Source organism: Lithobates pipiens, unplaced genomic scaffold, assembly GCF_037356315.1.
Source record: "Lithobates pipiens isolate NorthernLeopardFrog02 unplaced genomic scaffold, aLitPip1_a1.2 Scaffold_22, whole genome shotgun sequence".
Classification (NCBI taxonomy): Eukaryota; Metazoa; Chordata; class Amphibia; order Anura; family Ranidae; genus Lithobates; species Lithobates pipiens.
In genome coordinates this window covers 307,556,832-307,578,054 of record NW_027507784.1, presented here as the reverse complement: position 1 = coordinate 307,578,054, position 21,223 = coordinate 307,556,832, and the positions used below count along the sequence as shown (strand labels likewise).

The window sequence follows — 21,223 nt, the reverse complement described above, 5'->3', positions numbered from 1 at the left end:
CTTCAATTCAATGTCTAGAGACAGAATAACGAGAAGGAGAACGCTCCGAAAGAAGATTGGAAGATTAGAGAGGAAATCTATTAGAAACATAAAAGACAGATTGCCAAGAAAGACCAAGGGGTCCATTGAGTCTGCCATTTTTATGCCTGAGAACAGACCTATGTCAATCCCACACATACTTAAAGTCGTACTGTATTTAACCCAAAAGCAAGCTTTTATTATATTGCAGCTTACCAATTCTTTGATATGGTGGCTGCACTAGTTTTCTTTTTATGCTTTCTTACTTTTATTTTCACCTGGTGATCCAACCAGTAAAGCTAGCCATACATGGATAAAAATTTGGCTGGGACTGGCTGAATTTTGATCGATGTATGGGCAGGCTGGTTGTACACAAATAAAATCTAGCAATGGCCAAGGTCTAGCTCAATCTCACTTTTTACGAAATGGCAAAAAAAATGCTTCTGGCTTTCAATAACTTTTTAGTAGACTAGTAAAATGTGGCAATTAACATTGCAGGAATTGGAGTTCACATGTGTCTTTTGCTGTTGCTGCAGATGACATTTCAGGATGAACAGATGAGCTGTGCCCCGCGGGAGATTAGCACTACCAGCGACTCAATGGGCAGCAGTGAAGACGGGAGTTCCCTCACCTATTCATCGGTGTCTGATCACATCCCACCCCCACCTCCCAGCCCCCCTCCGCCTCCTCCACCACCACCACACCACCCCAGGGGAGAACTCAAGAGGGAGATCTCTAAAGGAGCACCCCCTCCCTACTCCCAGGCTTTGGGGAGCTGTATACACCCCTTACCCCCAGCCCCTCCTCCTCTCCCTATTCCTCCTGTTCCTCCCGTTCCTCCTGCACCACCTTTAGAGCCCCTGGCACGTCGCAGCATGCACCGGCGGAGTGAATCCAGCCATATGAGTGTGAAACGGCTACGTTGGGAGCAAGTGGAAAATTCTGAAGGAACAATATGGGGCCAGGTTGGTACTAACAAATTTCATATTTCTATTTTAATAATATATGACGGGAAGGCTAATATTGCAGGTGTGTTACTGTAGTAGTAGTCCTGAGTCTTTCCCATCTGCTGGTCCTTAGTACTACTGCTCAGTTCATGCTACAGTGCACACCTGCCCTCATCAAGAGTGCTTAAATAGACTTTGACACAATCAGCTTGTACATTGTTAATGGTTCTGTATGATATTTGTTTGGCCACCCTGCTATTTGGATTGATTTCTGTTTATGACTTGGACTGTATTCAGGCTTTGCTTCTGCCTGCCGTCTGCCTTGACCTTTAGCATGTCTTCTGACCTCATTTGCCTGCCACCTGCCTCAACCATCTGCTTATTCGTACATGAAGCTGGCTAAGTCTTCTGGTAACAGATGAGTTCCACCACCAAACTAGAGTTAGATGAGGAAAAAAAACACAGTACATAAAGAATATATGCTGTAATTACTAGCACTTCTAGTGTGAAGTTGAAGCCTTATTTAGAGAAGAGTAACACCAGATCTGTCAAAGGGCAAACATTTGCAAAATTTGCAAAGATTCTTAGCAGCTTTGGAATGGCGGCATTACCATGTTAAAAAAAGGCATTGCTTGACAAGAGTGCTGGCGATTCTTGTGATCCTTTTGGAATGTGATTGGGCCACTTAGTTGATTCCTCCACACCCACATACCATAAAGTGTAATGCCGCGTACACACGATCGGAATTCCCGTTGGAAAAGCTATGATGGAATTCCGCTCAAACTTGCATACACACGGTCACACAAAAGTTCGCTGAACTTTCAACCGTCAAGAATGCGGTAACGTACAACACTACAACGAGTCGAGAAAATGAAGTTCAATGCTTCGGAGCATGTGTCAAATTGTTTCCGAAGCATGCATAGGAATTTTGCACGTCGGAATTGCTACAGACGATCGGGATTTCCGATCTAAACTTTTTCTGGCGCAAAAAAATGAGAACATGCTCTCAATCTTTTGCTGGCGGAAATTCAGCCAGCACAATTCCAATGGAGCATACCCACGGTCGCATTTTCCGATGAAAAGCTCTCATCTGTCTTTTGCTGGCCGAATTTCCGATCGTGTGTACACGGCATTCGTTTGTGAAGAATCCTAGTTATAGTATAGTCTTACTGAGAAAAGTATATATATATATATATATATATATATATATATATATATATATATATATATATATATATATATATATAATCAAAAATAAAAATTTTTTAGACTAGAGTAGGAAGGAGCTAAAACCCATCTGTTTAGGAGAATTAACTTCCCTTGCATCTCCCCTGGACACAACAGGAAATAATATGTTTTCAGCAGTGGAGTGGAATGGTGCTATGCCTTGGAAAAAAAACAGAAACCCTGAGCAAGTAGACTGTGCTCTATGTGTGCCTTTCAGGGTTTACTGTTATCACTGACCGGAATCTAACCCCACATCATAAAAAAATCTATCAATAAATGCTGTATTACTGTACATGCTGTTCATACTCACTCAGTAACTATGAGATTTGTCTTCTGTATTCTGCAAAATACCTGGTTGATCCTGCTTTTCTTTATTCGCTACTTCTGATCATGTCCCCAGTTCAGCTAGGGATTTTGCAGAGCAGTGTTGGCAGCTCTGTACATGCTCAGTTCTCACTGAGTTTCTATGCTGAGTGTTTTCTCCCTATAACATCTGAGCAGCCCATGTGACTAGAGTCACACATGTGGGCGTATACACCTTGGTAAATAACAGCCCACTCCATCCCTCCTCCTTCATGCTGACTAATCAGCTAAAGACAATAGAGATGGGATATTACTTGTAGATTAATGGAGGCTTCACCTCCCTTTTATTGTAAGACACAGGCTGGAGGAGCGTGACACAGCCTGTGACTGGGAGAAATCCACCTATACCATGTTATTGCCAAAAAACAATAAAGATTTGATTTTTAAATATATAGGGTACTTGTATGACAATTTAAAATAGTTCATGATATGAAGTATTTATTTTTACTCTGTATTCCAAAGGATTTTTTATTTTATTTATTTTAAACATTCGACCAGCAGCAAAGGACTAGAAGTTCCTCCTGCTTATGTTTCCCTGCAGACAGGCTGGGAGAGAGATGGGTCATGTGAAAGCTAGACATGTGCGGTTCATTTCATTATGAATCAAATTCAGACACATTTTTTGTTATTCGGAAAGTCAGATGTAACCAAATTACAATAGTAACAAATTTAAACGAATCTGAAAAAAACAAAATGTAATTCAAATTCAAAAACTAGAATAGAATAACATTTTATAGAAAATAGAGGAATAGATTAGACAAGAATAGAATAACATAAAATAGAACAGAATATATATATATATATATATATATATATAATAAAAGGATAGAAAAAATTATAATAGAAAATAAAGGAATAGAATACAAAAGAATAGAAAATAAAATAATAGAATAGCATAAAATAGAATAAAAAAGAATATAATAAAATAGAAAAGAATAGAACATAATATAATAAAATAGAATATAAATTAAAATAATAGATTTGAATTGAGTACAAAAGAATAGAGCAGCAAATAAAAGAATATGATAAAAAATAATAGCAAATAAAAGAATAGAATAGAATAGAAAATAAAAGAATAGCATGAAATAGAATCGAAAAGACTAGAAAAAAACAATAAAATAGAATAAAATAGAAAGAGTATAACCATCTTCCAAAATAGAAATTTCAAATAGGATTAATTCGAATTTGAATGCCAATGCAAATCAAATAGAATTAGAAAATGCTCAAAAGAAACTAAACAATTTCCGAAAACAAATTAAATCAAATTTAACTAAACAAAATGATTTAAAATTTCCATTTTGTTCCAAATGAAACAAAATTTCCCTTTACTTTCTTTTTTCAGATAGACAACAGGGAGTAAGTAAAAATCTTACTAAAGCGAGGACAAAGTCAATCTTTGGCAGTTGTCCCCATTAGAAGATTCCCCTCAATTCATGTTCCAATGGTCACCATGATAATATACCGTAGATTAGGTGACCTCATCATTACAAGAAAGACCAGCTTAACAGCACCACCTAAAGGATAACTTTCTACTCTTCTCTGCAGCTGGGGGAGGATTCAGACTATGAAAAACTGAGCGATATGGTGAAGTATTTGGACTTGGAGCTGCATTTTGGAACACAGAAACCTACGCGTAAGTTTGACCCATATATTTATTCAGACCAGAAAATTCCTGTGTGTCAGTATTGAGATTACTTGAGATCGGAAATAACACTTTATTGGAGCAGAAGTCTTTTTTATGGGGGGGGTCCCTGCCCTGCCGCGCCCCTGTCCGCCCCGCAGAAACTGTCCATAAAAGACTGGACTTCCTCCAGACCAACTGGTCAGCATCCTGAAAGAAAGGTACACATAGATGTAAGGGGGTACTTTGATAGTTACTTCTGGTAGTAAGGGGGATTCAGGTGAGCTCTTGTGGGGGGCTCTCTTTCAGTGCCAGGATGGGGGGGGGGAGAAGGGATGGCTGCCCTGGGTCGAAGTTTGTATTGTAGAGATGGGGGGTGCCGCAAATTCCTTCTACTATAAGGCTGGCGGGAGTAGTGACAGTGGCATCACTACTTCTGTCAGCTCAGCACTGGAAGCGGTAAGGAAAGAGACGGGAGGAGGTGCAGGCTGTGTTCTCTCTCTCTCCTCCTCCTCCTCAAAAGCTCAGACATAATGGGGGGGGGCGCAATTTGGCATTTTAATTTGCCATTAAAATGGGCATCACACGCGCATGAAATTAGCACAGATCACCGTCATGAAGCGTCCCCTCCTGAGTCACAGTGATGGTCTCTCTTCACACCAGGTGATCCCTTCAGTTCACTCCAGTCCAATGATTGCCGCCCAAACACACCGTAGCAGGCACTCGGATGGTCTTGGCTTGACGTCACAGCCATATTTCTTACTGGCAACTTTTTCCAGTTACTGGCAGGAGAAAAGTGCACATTTTTTACTGGCTGCCAGTAAAAAATACTGATGGTTGGCAACACTGCTGTCCAGTCACAGGCTGAAGGAGGACAGGAGGTGGGAGTGCTGCTGAACTGCAGCAGAGATTTAAAAAAAAAAAAAAATCTCCTGTGTTGCGCTGTGCAGCAGAGCTGTGTAAATCTCAGGACTGACTAGGCAGAAATGCAAATGCTTTGGCAGGTAAACCATCTCTGAACTATGGATTTTATTTGTTTATTTAGCTGTTGCCTGGGGTTCTGATTTAAAAGGGTATATTCAGAAAGCACATATTTTGAATTTTTAATTGCAGCCGTTGCCATGATTTTGGTTTTGACTTTGAGATTTTTACATGCAACTTACCTTTATTTTATTATCATAGTAAATGTAGAAACAACGGGGGTGGCCGAGGTCTGGAGGTGGAAACACCCTTCGACCAGGGCCTACTCCTGCTTTTCCGCCACCTACAAAACGCCCTCCCGTATTGACCTTGCTTTCGCCAATCCGATCCTGATGTCAGACGTGCTAGACGCTACCTACCTACCTAGTGGGTTGTCGGACCACTGCCCCCTCCTTCTTACCATCCGCTCCCCCGCCTTCCGGACCCCTGCCCTCTGGCGCCTGGGAACCCACTGGCTTTCCCATACTGACTTGACTGACACTATCCCGCCTCGCCTTCCCGAATACTGGGAACTTAATTCAGGATCCTCCTCCCCACAGATCACCTGGGTAGCCTTCAAGGCTTTTACTAGAGGTCAGTATCTCTCCTCAGTAGCGGGGGTCCGTAGAGAACAGGCTGCCACCACGACTGAGCTACAGAATGCAGTGACTACCCAGACCGAGGCCTACGCGGCTGACCCCACTGACTCTAGCTTTGACGCCCTTAATGCAGCAAAACGGGAACTACACCTCCATCTAGCAGAACTTACCACACTTGATCTCTATCGTAACAAACAAAGGTTTTTTGAACAGGGGGACCAAAACGGTCGTCTCCTGGCAATGTTAGCGCAGCATGATCTACCTCTGACTGTGATACCCAGCATTATATCTCCTTCGGAAGACTCGGTCTCTTCCCTTCCAGACATATTGGCCGTTTTTTGGCAATACTATAGCTCCCTCTACACCTTAAAACTGCCCCCAGACTTTAGGCCGCAGGACCTGGCACCTTGGCTGGACCCCCTGGCACTCGGCTGGCTCTCAGACGCTGAGAGGGAAACCTTGGTGAGACCCATTACCCCATAGGAGGTTTTGAGGGCCATCAGATCCTTTCCTACTGGCAAATCCCCAGGCGCAGACGGTCTCCCCACAGAGTTCTATAAAACTCACGGAGACCTACTTGCCCCCAAACTGGCCCAGCTATACTCTCGTTGTTTGACGGAGGACGCTCTTCCCGACTCCATGAGTCATGCACACATAATATTAATCCACAATGCCCCTAAGGACCCCACATTATGCGCCTCCTATAGACCTATAGCCCTACTTAACACAGACTTCAAAATTCTTACCAAACTGCTCACTTTGAGACTACAGCCACTATTGCCATCTATCATAGAGACTGACCAAACTGGTTTTATGGCTAATAGAGCCATGGATGTCAGTCTACAATGCTTATTCACCAACATTCATGCGCAACACCTCAATGAGGGTTCCCGGGTGGTAGCCTCCCTGGACATACAGAAGGCCTTTGACACTGTGGAATGGCCTTTTCTGTGGGAGGTTCTCCGCAGAATGGGATTCCCCTTGGTTTTTATCAGGTGGATACAGACACTCTACAGACACCCTACGTCAGCCATTAAGCTGGGGGGGAGTCTGTCACGGCCCTTCCCTCTTTTCAGAGGCACACGGCAGGGCTGCCCTCTCTCTCCGGCCTTTTTCGCCATTGCCATGGAACCTGGCGGAGGCCCTACGCACCTCCCTGCACATTAGGGCCCTGCGCGTTGGCTGGCTGGAGGAGAGAGTTGCCCTGTATGCGGGTGACCTCCTTCTCTTCCTCAATGATGCGGACTCCTCACTCACAGGGGCCCTGCAGATTCTAAACTCATTCTCCACTGTTACGGACCTTAGAGTTAATTGGTCATAGTCTCTCTTGTTTCCTATAGACCCTGCAGCGCTCTCTAACGCCCCTCCCAATATAGCTGCAAATACCTTGGGGTGGTGATCTCAAGGCAGGCTTCAGACTTCCTGCCCCTGAATCTGTCCCCAGTAGTTCAAGAGACGCAACTGAGACTGAGGGCATGGGAGTCACTACCCTTATCACTGCTAGGCCGGATAAATCTGATTAAAATGAAAATCCTGTCCAAATTTACCTACTTGGTATGCCAATCTCCGCAATGGATTCCCAAATCCTTTTTTAATCGGCTACATAGTCTCTTCGCCTCCTTTGTCTGGGGGACCCAGTCCCCCAGATATAGTTGGCCAACACTAGTGCGTCCGACTTCTCAGGGGGATACTGGCATGCCCTGACCTACACAAATATTTCCTGGCCACCCAAATAGTTACAGCGGTCTGGTGGCTCACTCCAGATACGACGAACCCCGCCACCTTGGTTGAGGTGGCCGTGGTGAAGTCGTTGGAGGTTCTGCAATTTTTACTTTTTCGTGGCCCAAAAGCCCCATACCCGTTGACCCCCTCCATGCGCACTACACTTCGTGCATGGGCGGTGGGGCTTCTACTTGAAAAATACCCTAAAAATGCCATCTCCCTGGCTACCCCCTTGTGGTTAAACCCCACCCTAGAGCATTTTTACAAATTACCTGAACCCCACGCTTGAACTAAATTCAGCATAAAAACGGTGGTCCAGGTGATCTCCAATCAGTCGCTGGTCCCATTTCCTAAATTGATCTCTGATTTCAATGCGCCACAGAGCTATTTTTTTAGATACCTTCAACTTTCCCACGTCTTTGGTCGCCAATTCCCCAACCCCCCCATCCAGATCATCCAATCCACCCTGGAGGACCTCCTCAGATCCGGATGCACACATCAGCCCACCTCACGACTCTACTGCCACTTAGTATTGACCTCCCTTCCCACTCTGGAAAAACTCAGGAACAAATGGCTACACGACATCCCTGACTTCGAAAGTGACGATTGGGATGACGTATGGGACTTCCCTTTTAGATGCCTGGTCTCCCTGAGAGACCGACTAGTACAATTCAAGATGGTCCACCATGCATATTTCACCCCACATAGGTTACACAAAATGAACCCCGCCTCCCCCCCCAGCTGCTGGCGATGTGGAGCGATACCGGGTGACTTCACCCACATTTTCTGGACCCGCCCACCTATTGCCGAATACTGGAAAGAGATACTAAAGGTCATTACACAGGTCACCACCATATCGATCCAACCCTCCATGGCAATATGCATACTGGGCCTGATAGAGGAACTAATTCCCAATGTGGCTAGCCGTACTCTGGTCGGGCTGCTTCTCTTTTACGCCCGCAAAGCCATAGCCCTTGGCTGGCATAAGCCCACTCCTCCTTCTCTCTCTTTGTGGAAACAACTAGTCAACAGCCTGCCCCTATACAAAGACTGTTATGCTAATAGGGGTTGCCCCCAAAAATATGGTAAGGTCTGGTCCAAATGGCTAGCAGATCCCTCCATGGCCTCTGAATCGCCCCCTTCTTAAACCTGACACCCTCACTCTATGAATAAGAATTTGCGATTGTAAATGTACTCTTTGTTTGGTGATAGACGTTCTAGTCCCATGGCGCCATCTTACCCATGAATGCCACAAGCTGAGACCATTGTGAGGTCTCGAGCTCACTGCTATATTACAAGTAATTGTTTGCCTCATCTCATGTCTCTGTAGGTACCAAAGCCCACTATTGTCATGATCAATGTGTGCTGTTTTTTCTTTTTTTTTTCTTTTTAGTTTTGGTTTTATTTGTCTTTGTTTTTTGTTGTTAAATGTTTCAAAACTCAATAAACAGATTTTCAAAAAAAAAAAAAAAATATAGAAACAACAGTAAAATCAGTCTGTATATGCAGTAAAGCATGCTTGTTATACTCACGGTGGAACGTCTGCATTGTGTAATGCTGTTTGATCATGTCGTCACTGATCCTCCCTGATAGGACAGAGCCTTGGGGACATTCTGCACATGCTCAGTTTGGTTTATATTGCTAGAGAGTTATTTTTTTGTTTGGGGGGGAGGGGGGGGGGGGTGCATGTGATCAGCACAGGGCCAATCAGCACTGTCCAGAGGGTCATGGGTTCCTGCAGCCTCATAGCACAGTACGAGTAGAATGAAAACGTCTTCTACAAGCTTTAACAAGACACTGATAGAAGTCTCAAGACTGCTATATACTGCTGATGAGAAAAGGTTTTCAACAGTTTATATTTACTAAAATAGTAGCATTTCCATGTTTTGTGTACTGTGAGAGCCCAGATATAGTGAATGTTAAGTAAGCGAGTTAAGTAGAAGAGGCCAGGTAAAGAGAGGAGACTATTTACTAATTTTTGGGAGCAGGTGGAGTAAGCCTTCATGCTGTAGCACAGGAATATGCAATTAGCGGGCCTCCAGCTGTTGCAAAACTACAAGTCCCATCATGCTCTGCTCTGGGTGTCATACTTGTGGCTGTCAAAGTCTTGTTATGCTTCATGGGACTTGTAGTTCTGCAACAGCTGTAGGTCCGCCAATTGCATATTCCTGCTGTAGCAGATGACAATTCAATTAAAGGTCTGGGTCTCTTCTTCTATATCTATCCAATGGTACAGACAAGAAGTTGAATTCATTTGATAGCACCTCAGCAGTAATCATCCATACTACAGCTCCTGACAAATAAGTTAAAGTTGTGGCCTGTCCCGTTGAATTGATAGAGAAGAAAATGTAGGGACCTTTAAAATGGTTGTAAACCCCTTACCCAGTTAGGTGATATACAGAAATCCTACTTAGGTTGTGCCTGTTTATCTGCAATCGTCTCTTCTCTACATCTGTTCAAAGTCTAGAATTTATAAAGCCTGTTTGAGCTTCCAGAAAGCAGGGGGTGGAGAGCTGAAGTCACACTCTGCAGAGCTCAGTGAAGAGGCCTCTGAGAGCTGATTGGAGGGAAGGGACACACCCTCCTCCACACAGGAACAGAGCTGAGGCTGTCACTCAGCTGGAGCTCCCTCCCTGTCACCTTTTTTCTCTTGGTGTCAAGAAAACTTGTCAGAAGTGACTCATACAGATGCTCTTGCTGATAGAAGAGTAACAAAGCAGCAGACAGAAATGACACTTAGAGCTCCTAATGGAGATAAGTACACACCATAGAGGGTTAGAGTTTAAAACCACTTTAATTGAATTGTTGGGTGTCACAACATGGAAGCTTATTCAGCATACTCCTGAAAATTTGTAAATAGTCACCTCTCTACCCAACCCCCTCTACTGAACTGATGGGGTCCAGGCCATGGCATACGTAGGGTGGTGTCAGGGGGCAGTTTAATTTTTGTGTTGCTGTCAGACAGGCAGAAACGGTGCTGAATTGCTGCACAGTCAGCCAGGCTGTATGGGGCCCCATGATTTCTAATGGCAGCCTTGGCTGTAAAGGACATGCAGTAAGGGCATTCGACAATAAACTGGATATTGATCGCTCCTTGTGCTGTAGACTCATTATAAATTGTAGAAGGCATTTTATTCCAGCTTATCCAAAGCCTCCTCATTATCTTCGATCTACACTGAGCAGCATAAGACACTTTATGTGGCAAGGCTTTGTTTAACAGGTTGGTATATTTCTGAAACTAGAGCAAAATATGAATCTGTTCAAATAGCTTTCATTTGGAGGGCTGCAGAGCACATTAATGACATCATACTAGATGATTAAACATGCAGGTGTTAAGGTGGCAGAAAAAAAGCTGCTGACTGGCACGGTGCGTTTCGTCAGCGGCTACTTTCTAAACTGTCCACAATATTAACACAGATGCAGATTTACACAGCTTTGAATTCATAAATACATAATTGAATTAACTATTTTTTTTTTTTTTTTTTTAATGAGAGACCTGGTATCAGCCTCTTGCAATTCTGTACAGCAGAGCTCAGAGTGGGAGAGGAAGAAGCAGTACAAGGAGCCATCTGTTCAGATGCTGACAAAGAGTGTGCTTATAGGAGGAGAAAGCAAAGCTGAGTGATAGAGATGGCCTCATCACGGTGCTGTTACTTCTTTATTGTCCAATCACAGGCTGTGGGTGGAGTCATGACAGCCTGAGCCTTCAGAGAGTGGGTTGGTTCAGCCCACAAGACTGAGTAAAGTAAATGACAGAAGAAAAAAAAGCTGTTGGGGATAGCTCAAGACTAAACATGGATATTACAGCAAAAGCTGTTTTATTTTATATAGTTACATAGTAGGCGAGGTTGAAAAAAGACACAAGTCCATCAAGTCCAACCTATGTGTGTGATTATATGTCAGTATTACATTGTATGTCCCTGTATGTTGCGGTCGTTCAGGTGCTTATGTAATAGTTTTTTGAAACTATCGATGCTCCCTGCTGAGACCACTGCTTGTGGAAGGGAATTCCACATCCTCGCCGCTCTTACAGTAAAGAACCCTCTACACAGCTTAAGGTTAAACCGGTTTTAATGTTGGTGAATAGCCGCGTGTCTTATTAAATTCCCTTTTGCTGAAAAGTGTTATCCCTATTTTGGGTCACCAGTACGCATAGCTCCCAACTGTCCCTGACTTTGAGGGACTGTCCCTGATTTGGAGCAATGTCCCTCTGTCCCTCTTTCCTCCTCATTTGTCCATCATTTTGGTCTGATCTATATAGATGTATATAAAATACACTAGTTACCTCTCAAAAAGTGTTTCCCAGCACTAAACCTTTTATCCAATTTCTAAATTGCTGCATTTGAAAATGTCAAAAGCCAATATAAAGGAATAGAAATGGTAAAAAAAAAAGGGTTTAACAATTTTTTTTTAATTTCCTTTAAGGGGGTGTGGCAGGGGGTGTGTCCCTCATTCCCATCTCAAAAATTGGGAGGTATGAGTACAGAATTTGTACATTGAAATCATATCCCCTTTCAATCGTAATAGGCTATAATTTTTATTTTTGTCCTCCTTTAACCGCTTCAACCCCGGAAGATTTTACCCCCTTCCTGACCAGAGCACTTTTTGCAATTTGGCACTGCGTCGCTTTAACTGACAGTTGCATGGTCTTGCGACGTTACACCCAAAAAAAATTTATGTCCTTTTTTCCCACAAATAGAGCTTTCTTTTGGTGGTATTTGATCACGTCTGTGGTTTTTATTTTTTGCGCTATAAACAAAAAAAAGTGTCAATTTTGAAAAAGCGCAACATTTTTTACTTTTTGCTAGAATATATAGATATCCCCAAAAAATATATAAAAAATCTCTATAAGTGTATATATTGATTGGTTTTCGCAAAAGTTATAGCTTCTACAAAATAGGGGATAGATTTATGGCATTTTTATTATTCATTTTTTTTTACTAGTAATGCAACATTATGGCGGACAGGTCGGACAATTCTGACACATTTTTGGGACCATTGGCATTTATACAGTGATCAGTGCTATAAAAATGCATTGATTACTGTAAAAAATGTCACTGGCAGGGAAGGGGTTAACACCAGAGAACGATCAAGGGGTTAATTGTGTTCCCCAGGGAGTGATTCTAACTGAAGGAGGGAGGGGACTGTGTAGGGGAGATGACAGATCACTGTTCATGCTCTGTATGAACAGACAATCTGTCACTTCTCCCCTCAGAGAACCGGAAACTGTGTGTTTACACCCACAGATTCCGGTTCTCGGTGTGCCCCGAGCGACCCGGGAGCCCGGCTCCGTGGGTGAGCAGGGGGCGTGCCCGCCTCTAGTGGCCACAGGGTGAAGTGACGTTACATAACTTTGTTTCGCCCAGCCGTGCCATTATGCGGCGGCTAGTCGGCAAGTGGTTAATGTGTTACTAAACCCAGGACCCTGCATTCACTATATCTAGTCTCCTACAGTACACAGAACATGGACATGCAATAGTTTTAGTAAATATAAACTGCTAAATACCTTTTCTCATCAGCAATATATAGCAGTCTTTCACTTCCCTAAGTTCATGGTTATAGCTTGTGGTAGGAGTTGTTATACTGCACTAAGCCATCCTATCAGGATGCAGGACCCCTGACCCTCTGTCTGGACAGTGCTGATTGGCCCTGTGTTGATCACATGCACCCTCTCAAGAAAACAAAAAAAACTCTCTAGCTATACACACCAAACTGAGCATGTGCAGCCTGACTCCTCAGGCTCTGCCTTTACCAACCTGTTCTGGTGTCGGTGGAAGAAGGAGAGGATCAGAAAAGACAGGATCAAACAGTCTTTTACACAATGCAGAGGTTTCACAGCGGGTATAACAAGCATGTTTTACTACATATATATACATATATATATATATATATATATATATATATATATATATATACATACATACATACATACACTAATTTTACTGTTGTGGGTTTAGGAACACTTTAAGTTTATTTTGCTTCTCACTGGGAAGATTCCCCCTTTGTATTCATCCTGACGGGCATAGTCCCCTGAGGGGGATGTAATGAGAAACCTAAAAGTTATAGATCCCATTTTTAACATTAACTTCCTCCTGCTTAGCCCTGGTGTCCCTTTCATAGGGTCTGCACTCACAGGGGTCAGGAGGGATTGGTGATTATGTGACCACTGTGATTGGCTGTCACAGTGGTCACATGATCAGGAGCCGGTCCTGATAGTGGGGTCTGAGAGCTATGTTTGACAGCTTGGTCTCTGTGCAGTGAGTGCACTCTCAGCATAGAAATGTTGCTCACCGTGTGACACATATGTGCCCATGTGGGCATTAACGCCCACCCTTTTGCAATTTCACATACTGTATGTGTTATGCAGGTGGCAACAGGTTAAGGAAGAGTTTGATAAATAAAAGTATTGATTGATGCCGTGCTTTTAAGTTATATAAACTGTCTCTAAATACTGCAATATATTTTACAAATGTAAGCAGGAAGGGATTTTTGTTTGCAACTACAGTTCCATTGTAACTGTAATCAGACCATCTCAAGCTAAATATGCAAACTTCCAATTTATTTTGGTATGTCTTTTTATCTTTTATTAGCTGAAAGGAAAGGACAATTTCAGCTAATACTTATAGTTTTCTATCATCAGAAGAAACACAAGATTTAAAATGTATTTGTAATGTGTGTTCAGCGTTTCCTTCCAGTGTGTATGTTGCAAGTTCTGGAAATTTGTCTTTACTTTTTAACATAATTTCTCTTTCTCTCTTTTTCAGTTCTTCCAGTATTGCCAGAATCCCTGAAAAACAAAGGTTCCGTCCAAATATTGTCACACAAGAAAGCCTATAACACAGGTACGAGGTGTCCATTCACTGCTTTGAGTTTAAACTTTTAGTACCAAATTATATCATCCCCATACTGTCCCTTTAATAGCATTATAATTCCTATTCACGATTTATATAGCACTAACGTTTGTACGGTGCTTTACAATATAAAGTGAGACTGTATAGTAACAATACATTTCAATAGAATAGGGTTAGAAGGGCCCTGATCCTGAGAACTAACAATCTGATAGGGATGGGCAAGTGAAACAAATGGTAATAACTGTGGGGCTTGAGCTGATGGGTATAATAAAAGATTTGGGTGAGAGGTGAAGGCAGGATAGGCTTTTCTGAAGAGATGGGTGTGACGGAACTGTCCAGCACCCAGCTTGGGTGCCTCCATCAAGATATAACTTCTTCCAGTTTGGACCCAGGAAACAGGTATTATAGCTGAGCACCCAAGACTAAATGACACAGGCTTAGATGCAAACTGGAACTCTTTATTGTAAATGCACATAGAATATATACCATGCAAGGTCAGCTAAGAGTTTGATCACATTACCCTAACAATAAAAACTGTAAACAGGAATATAATTAACATAGCTAAGGAACAAATGACTCAGTGCCCATCCAGATAATGCTTTGAATAATCAGAGATCCCACCCCAGCTCAGACTGTCCGTCACCATTCTACCACCCTAGACACACAAAGTACATTAGACTTTATCATAAGGATAAACACATAACATCCCAGAATGGTTTGATAACAAGGTAAAGTGGACACAATATTAATCAAATCTCCAAGAGATGAGCAGACAGACAGAAACAATAGGGGACTCGATTAACAATGGGAATTCACACCTGGGAGGCACACAATTGGAGAGACATACTTAACACTAAACACATAACACCTCAATAAACAGACTATAGCAGGAGACGTCAGTGTCAGGTTGCTTTGAGCTGATTAGATTAAAATCTACTCTGAGTCTCAGTCTAAAGCAGTCATTGCTAGTTTGGGCACAAAGGACCCAAATATGTATCCCGGGCCTAGACTCCCAGTGTCTGTGTGGTTTGGGGAGACAATCCCGAATCCGAAGCAAGACCACTCCAAGGGTCCCCCAGGCACACACCTCCCAAAAATAGAGCCCCCTCAAAAGCCAGGGCCCATAGCCAGTATGCAAGAGGCTACCCTGCAGTCCTCTCCAAAAGCCCCTGTCCTGGTTGGGTCTGTCACAGTGAGTTTTCAGGGATCGCCTAATAGTGGACAGAGTAGGAGATAGCCAGACAGATTGGGGTAGAGAGTATCGGAGGATGGGAGAGGCTCTCTGGAAAAGTCTTGGAGACATGCAAGGGAGAAGGAGACAAGGGAGCTATAGAGCAGAATTGGTCTCTAGTGGAGTTGTGGCATTCAGGGGTCATGTCTCCTCAGAAATATGGTAGGGGTTTGATATCCCAAAGGGTTTGCAATGCTATGCAATTTTTTATCTTATCTTGTATCTCTTTGCTGCTAAAAAAAACTCTCTCCCTGCCTGCTAGCATTTTTTGTACCATTTGTAAGCTAACAGCCACGCTTGTGCAGCTCAAGCTGCCCATACACTGCTTGAATTGTGGCTAATGCCTGCTATATCGGCCAACATTTGAGCTGTGGGTGGCTCTGTCTGCACCCCACTCTTTGACAAAAAACAATTGTTTAAATTGACCTCGTCCCAGGAGCCTGTGTAAACATTTGCCAAGCAGTGCTTCCATCAGGTGCAAATTGTTCAAGTTGACACTCCTTTATCCACACGGTTTAGCATGGATGGAACAATCGATACATTTTAAATTTAAAGTGTGTATGGCCAGCTTCAGTGCCCAAGTTTAGCAACTTACAGATGCAGGGTGCAAATGCTAGGTGCCAGGATGAATATGGATGTGTGGGAGTTATGTTATTCAAGCCCAGCCAATCAAAGCAGTTAAAGATTCAAGATTGGAGAAGAAATGGAAGCACCAGCAATGTGGGAGAACATGGACATTGCAGCACTGGAGGGGAGCACTTTACATGGTAAGTTATTCATGGTGTAATGGTGACCATGTAGAACAAGTGGGGAAAAGGTCCACTTACCAGTTCAATGTGGACTAGAGTGGCACTGTCACTCCAACAGAAAGACTTTGTTTCAAGAGATTCCTGCTATTAAGGCTACCAGGATGAGAATCTCTAACATAGGTGGGACATCCCTGTCCTAATAAGGAAATACTCTGCTATATACTGTTACTATTAGGTCAGTGAAGTCATGGGCAGAAAGGAATCTTGTCCCATAAGCCCAGTAAGCTGAAACGGGGATCCTTACTGCATTCCATCAGGATATGTACAGGCTTTCTGTTTGGGGCACCCACTGCTCAATGTGCACACTGGGAATGAGTTGGTAAGTGTTTTTGTGGACCATTCTGTCTGCGTGAATTGGATTTGCCGATGAAGCTAATTGCTGCTTTCTAACTTGCAGCAAACTAGCCTGATTCTCTGTAGGTACTACAAATTTCAATCCAAGAGCAATCTAGAGAATCCATATCTATAGACATGGGATGCTGTGTTCTCTTTCAGCTATCCTTATAGCGCACTTGAAGCTCACGCACCAGGAATTGCGCCACATCCTGATGACAATGGAGAATGAGCGTCTGGAGCCCTCACACATCAAACAGCTACTGCTCTACGCACCAGATGAGGAGGAGAAGAAAATGTTTCAAGCCTATACTGGAAGTCCCACCAAGCTCAATGAGCCTGATCAGTTTGCTTTACAGGTATGGAAGGAAGACAGATATTTAATAAAGCAGTGTAGATATGTACCAAAGTACAGTCAGATGAAGAAGTAAGTACACCCCATGGAAACTGTTGACTTTTTCAACGTATTTGAACAGGTAAACATTAGATCATTCAAATGGTATATACAAATACTGTAAAACTGATATACATTAAATTACATGAATTAAAACACGATGATAATTTGCCAATGCAATGGTGTACTGTGGAAGTAAGCACACCTTTGTCCTCAAAAGCTGCTATTGCCCTCCCTTGGCGGAAATGGCTTACTTACTAAGCATTTTGCATAACTGCGCACCAGTGCATATTGATTTTGTCAAATTTTGGCAATGCCAAAATTCTTTCAGTTACAAAATGTTCATGGGTTTCCATGCATGAAGTGCCACTTTTAAATCCCTGCACAAAATGTCAATGGGATTCAAATCAAGGCTTTGACTAGGCCAGTCCATGATCTTCCATTTCTTTTTGCGAAACATTCCTTTGTGGATTCTATTCTATTAGAATCTGTGGTTCTATTGTTATTTAAAAAGACACATTTCCAGTTTAATTTCACCTCCCAATAACAGTTTTACCTTCACATTCTCATCAAGCCCAAGTGTTCAAATAAAGACAAAAAATATGTATTGCACTCTCATGGCATCAAGTAAAAGAACGTCAGATCAGTGATGGCAAACCTTTGCACCTCAGATGTTTTGGAACTGCATTTCCCATGATACTCATGCATTCTGCAGTGTGGATGAGCGTCACGGGAAATGTAGTTCCAAAACATCTGGGGTGCCAAGGTTCGCCCTTCACTGGTCTAGATTGAGGGAGAACCAACAGACAATTCCAAGGTTATATTTCCCTTTGGTTTTCAGTCTTAATGTAGAGTGAATTACTTGAACGTGACCAAAGCCAAAAAAATAGAATGTTATGGACCACTGTGCACCAAGTGATCTTGGCTCCTCCGTTTCCAAGGTCGGTAACCAGTTGAAAGGCATTTCAATGGAAAAAATGCATCCAGATTACCAAACGTGTAGGAGCCAAGGTTGCTCTTTGCTCTGTAAAACACGCTACTCTACATTCTTGGCCTCAATGCAGAATAGGTCGTGTGACATTAACCAACACCAAGTATGTAAAGTGGTCCACTGCGCAACTCCTGCACATTGAATGATTTCTCCTTACCTTCTATTGTATTCCTTCAGTGACAACTATAAACTTGTGAATGTTCTTTTAACTATCTGTTCTGTTGACAATGCTCAGTAAATGACAATTAATGTTTAAAGCAGGAATAATGCCCCATGCACACGATCAGATTTTCCAACAACAAAACCATGGATTTTTGTTCAAAGGATGTTGAATCCAATTTTTCTTGCATACACACGGTCACACAAATGTTGGCCAAAAATTACGAACGTAGTGCGGTACAAGACGTATGTGATATCTCCATTACGAACGCTAGTTATATCTCCGGCTTGTACTTGATTCCGAGAATGTGTGGACATTTGTCCGACGGAATTGTGTACACACGATCAGAAAGTCCAACAACAAAAATTTGTTGGTGGAAAATTTGAGAACCTGCTAGCCAACATTTGTTGGCGGAAAGTTCGACAACATAAGTTCTATGGAGCATACACACGGTCAGACTTCCTGCCAACAAGCTCACATCCAACATGTGTTGTCGGAAAATCCGATTGTGTGTACGGAGCATTAGACTATAGCTACATTCTGAAACTACAAACAGTTACTTCATTTTCTACTCTAAATATCTACTGTATGAGAAAACTGCATTGGATGACCCTCTTTTCTGTGTATGATGTGTCTTTATAAAAAATAATCCAGTTTTATGGAAGGAGAAGATGTGTCCTGCTATTATAAGTCGCTGTTGTTACAGCTGAGTGCAGTATGATTCTGAGGGCACTATGTAATGTATGTTGTGCTCTCTTTCTACGTCCTGCAGATGATGTTGGTCCCGGAATATAAGATGCGCCTACGAAGTCTGCTATTTAAGAGCACCCTGCAGGAGAAGACTGAGGAAATTCGGGCCAGCTGTGACTGTGTCCTAAAGGCCTCAGTTGACCTCAGAAACAGCAAGAAACTCGCCAAGATCCTGGAGGTTTGTGGACTCAGAAATCTCATATAACCTACGCAGCATGCCATAGTATGCAGATTGAACAGGGAATATTTATATTAAAGTACAACTTCACCTTTGAAAATTGTACAACCTGTGCCATTTATGTTGAAGGGTGGGCAATGGTTCGGAAATAGTACAATACCATTTATGTTGATGGGTGGACACAGTGCCAGATTAAACTCCCCTAGGCAGTCAAAAACTTGAGACCCCCCTCTCAGGTTTCTGGAGGTTTCTCGCGTGGGGCGGTCTAGTGGGATAACCAGGGCTTTTTTTATCAATGAATAGGTGCAGGAACTCCCCCCTTCTGCAACTCCCTTGGTCTCTGCCCCCTACCCACCTCTGAGCACTGTCTCTTGGCTCCACCCCCTACCCAGGGCCAGATTAACGTAGGGGCTATTGGAGCTGCAGCCCAGGCCCCTACCTTAATATAGGCCCAGCAGGGACGGACTCACCATTTGGATACTGCACTGCATGAGACGCTCCTTGTACCTCCTGCAGCAGGGGGAATCTGAAAGTCGGGGGTGATCGGTGCGGCGGGCAATCACAAGCACCATCACCATGACAGCCTCCCTCTATGGCTCTCCATGAAGCAGCTGAAAGCCACTTCACTTCCTCTAGAGGGAGATCAGTGCTTGTAATTGCGCTCCCCCCCGTACTGATCACCCCAGACTGTCCATTAGATTCCCCGTAGTCTGGACCCCCCCTGTGTATGCAGTACTGACACCTACCACTGCTCCATTCTCCCAAAAAAGTATTGTGAAAAAAAAATTTAAAAATAAAAAAACTCCAACAAATAATAATAAATGAAGAAAATAATTCAAAAATGTAATAAATAATTTAAAAAAGTTAAGGGCTCATTCACATGGGTTCTCTTGCGCATACAGTGTGAATGAGTGATTTGTTTAAAATATTTCATTTACTTTAACAAAAAAAAAAAATGTTTCATTCTATTTATTTCCATAAAAAGGCCCATCAAAAATCTCAGCACCGGGCCCATGATACTCTCAATCCGGCCCTGCCCCTACCCACCTCCCTTTTAGAGAAAACAGAACCAAGTATCATTTTGTGCTACTAAGTAATTTGCATGGAATTTTATATACCCCACCACAGCAACAATAGACCCCCTAGCAACAACAGACCCACCACAGCAACAATATATCCCCCACATAAAGACAGACCTCCCCCACCCCAGCAACAATGGGCCCCATGCAACAAGATACCACCTAAGAAACAACAGACCATCAGCAGCAACAACAGATCTCCAATTAGCTATCATCAATAGACCCTCCAGCAGCCAGCAACAATAGACCTCTCCCTCCACAGTAGATTCTTCCCAGAAACAATTGACCCTCCAGCAACATAGGAATCCCCAGCTAACAAAAATAGACTTACACAGCAACAATAGACCCCCAACAAAAAATACATCCCCACCAGCGACAACAGATCCCCCAGCAGCCAACATCAATAGACCCTCCAGCCAGGGCCGGGACAAGGGATGGGAGAGATGGTCGAATGCCCTGGGCACAATGGTTTACTGTAGGGACTTCCTTATGTTACAAGGCTGCCAGGAGTAGTGATAGCAGCAGTGATTTTGATAAGTGAGTGACTTCTGAGCATATTACCCTCTAAGCTTGCACATCATAAATGGGGGGGGGGGGGGGGGGCCAGTTTGCAATCTTTGCCCTGGGCGCTGGATGACTTTGTAAATACATTCAGTGTTGGAGCTGCCGGAATTTCCCGCTGAAAAAAAGCCCTGGGGATAACATTGAACTAAGTAGTGTGCATGTTAGCCACTAGATGGAGCTGATCATCAGTACTGTACATTACACGTATGTAATATGCACAAACAGATGTAAGAATCATGGATTTTTAGAAACTGTCTGTGAATTTACTGATGGCTGGCAACTCTTGTTCCCTCTAGGATATCACTAGTATGTTGATGAGGATGGGACTTATCTGTTCAAGTTACTGCAATGAAAATATCCATTTGCGCAGTGTCTTTTGGCCTTTTACAACACGTTTATATTTTATTTCCATTGCATTAGAAATTC

At 43.0% G+C, this 21,223-nt stretch overlaps 1 protein-coding gene across 4 annotated transcripts in view; it reads left to right on the top strand.

Annotated features, from left to right (window-relative positions):
- GRID2IP (Grid2 interacting protein) overlaps positions 1 to 21,223 on the top strand; it is a 270,139-nt gene that overhangs the window by 203,767 nt on the left and 45,149 nt on the right. For all 4 annotated transcript variants that reach the window (XM_077449341.1, XM_077449340.1, XM_077449343.1 and 1 more), the window contains 5 exons: positions 555 to 983; positions 4,101 to 4,188; positions 14,222 to 14,299; positions 16,844 to 17,040; positions 18,999 to 19,154. In XM_077449341.1, coding sequence (XP_077305467.1) covers positions 555 to 983; positions 4,101 to 4,188; positions 14,222 to 14,299; positions 16,844 to 17,040; positions 18,999 to 19,154 — 948 coding nt within the window. The remainder of the gene's footprint in view (positions 1 to 554; positions 984 to 4,100; positions 4,189 to 14,221; positions 14,300 to 16,843; positions 17,041 to 18,998; positions 19,155 to 21,223) is intronic.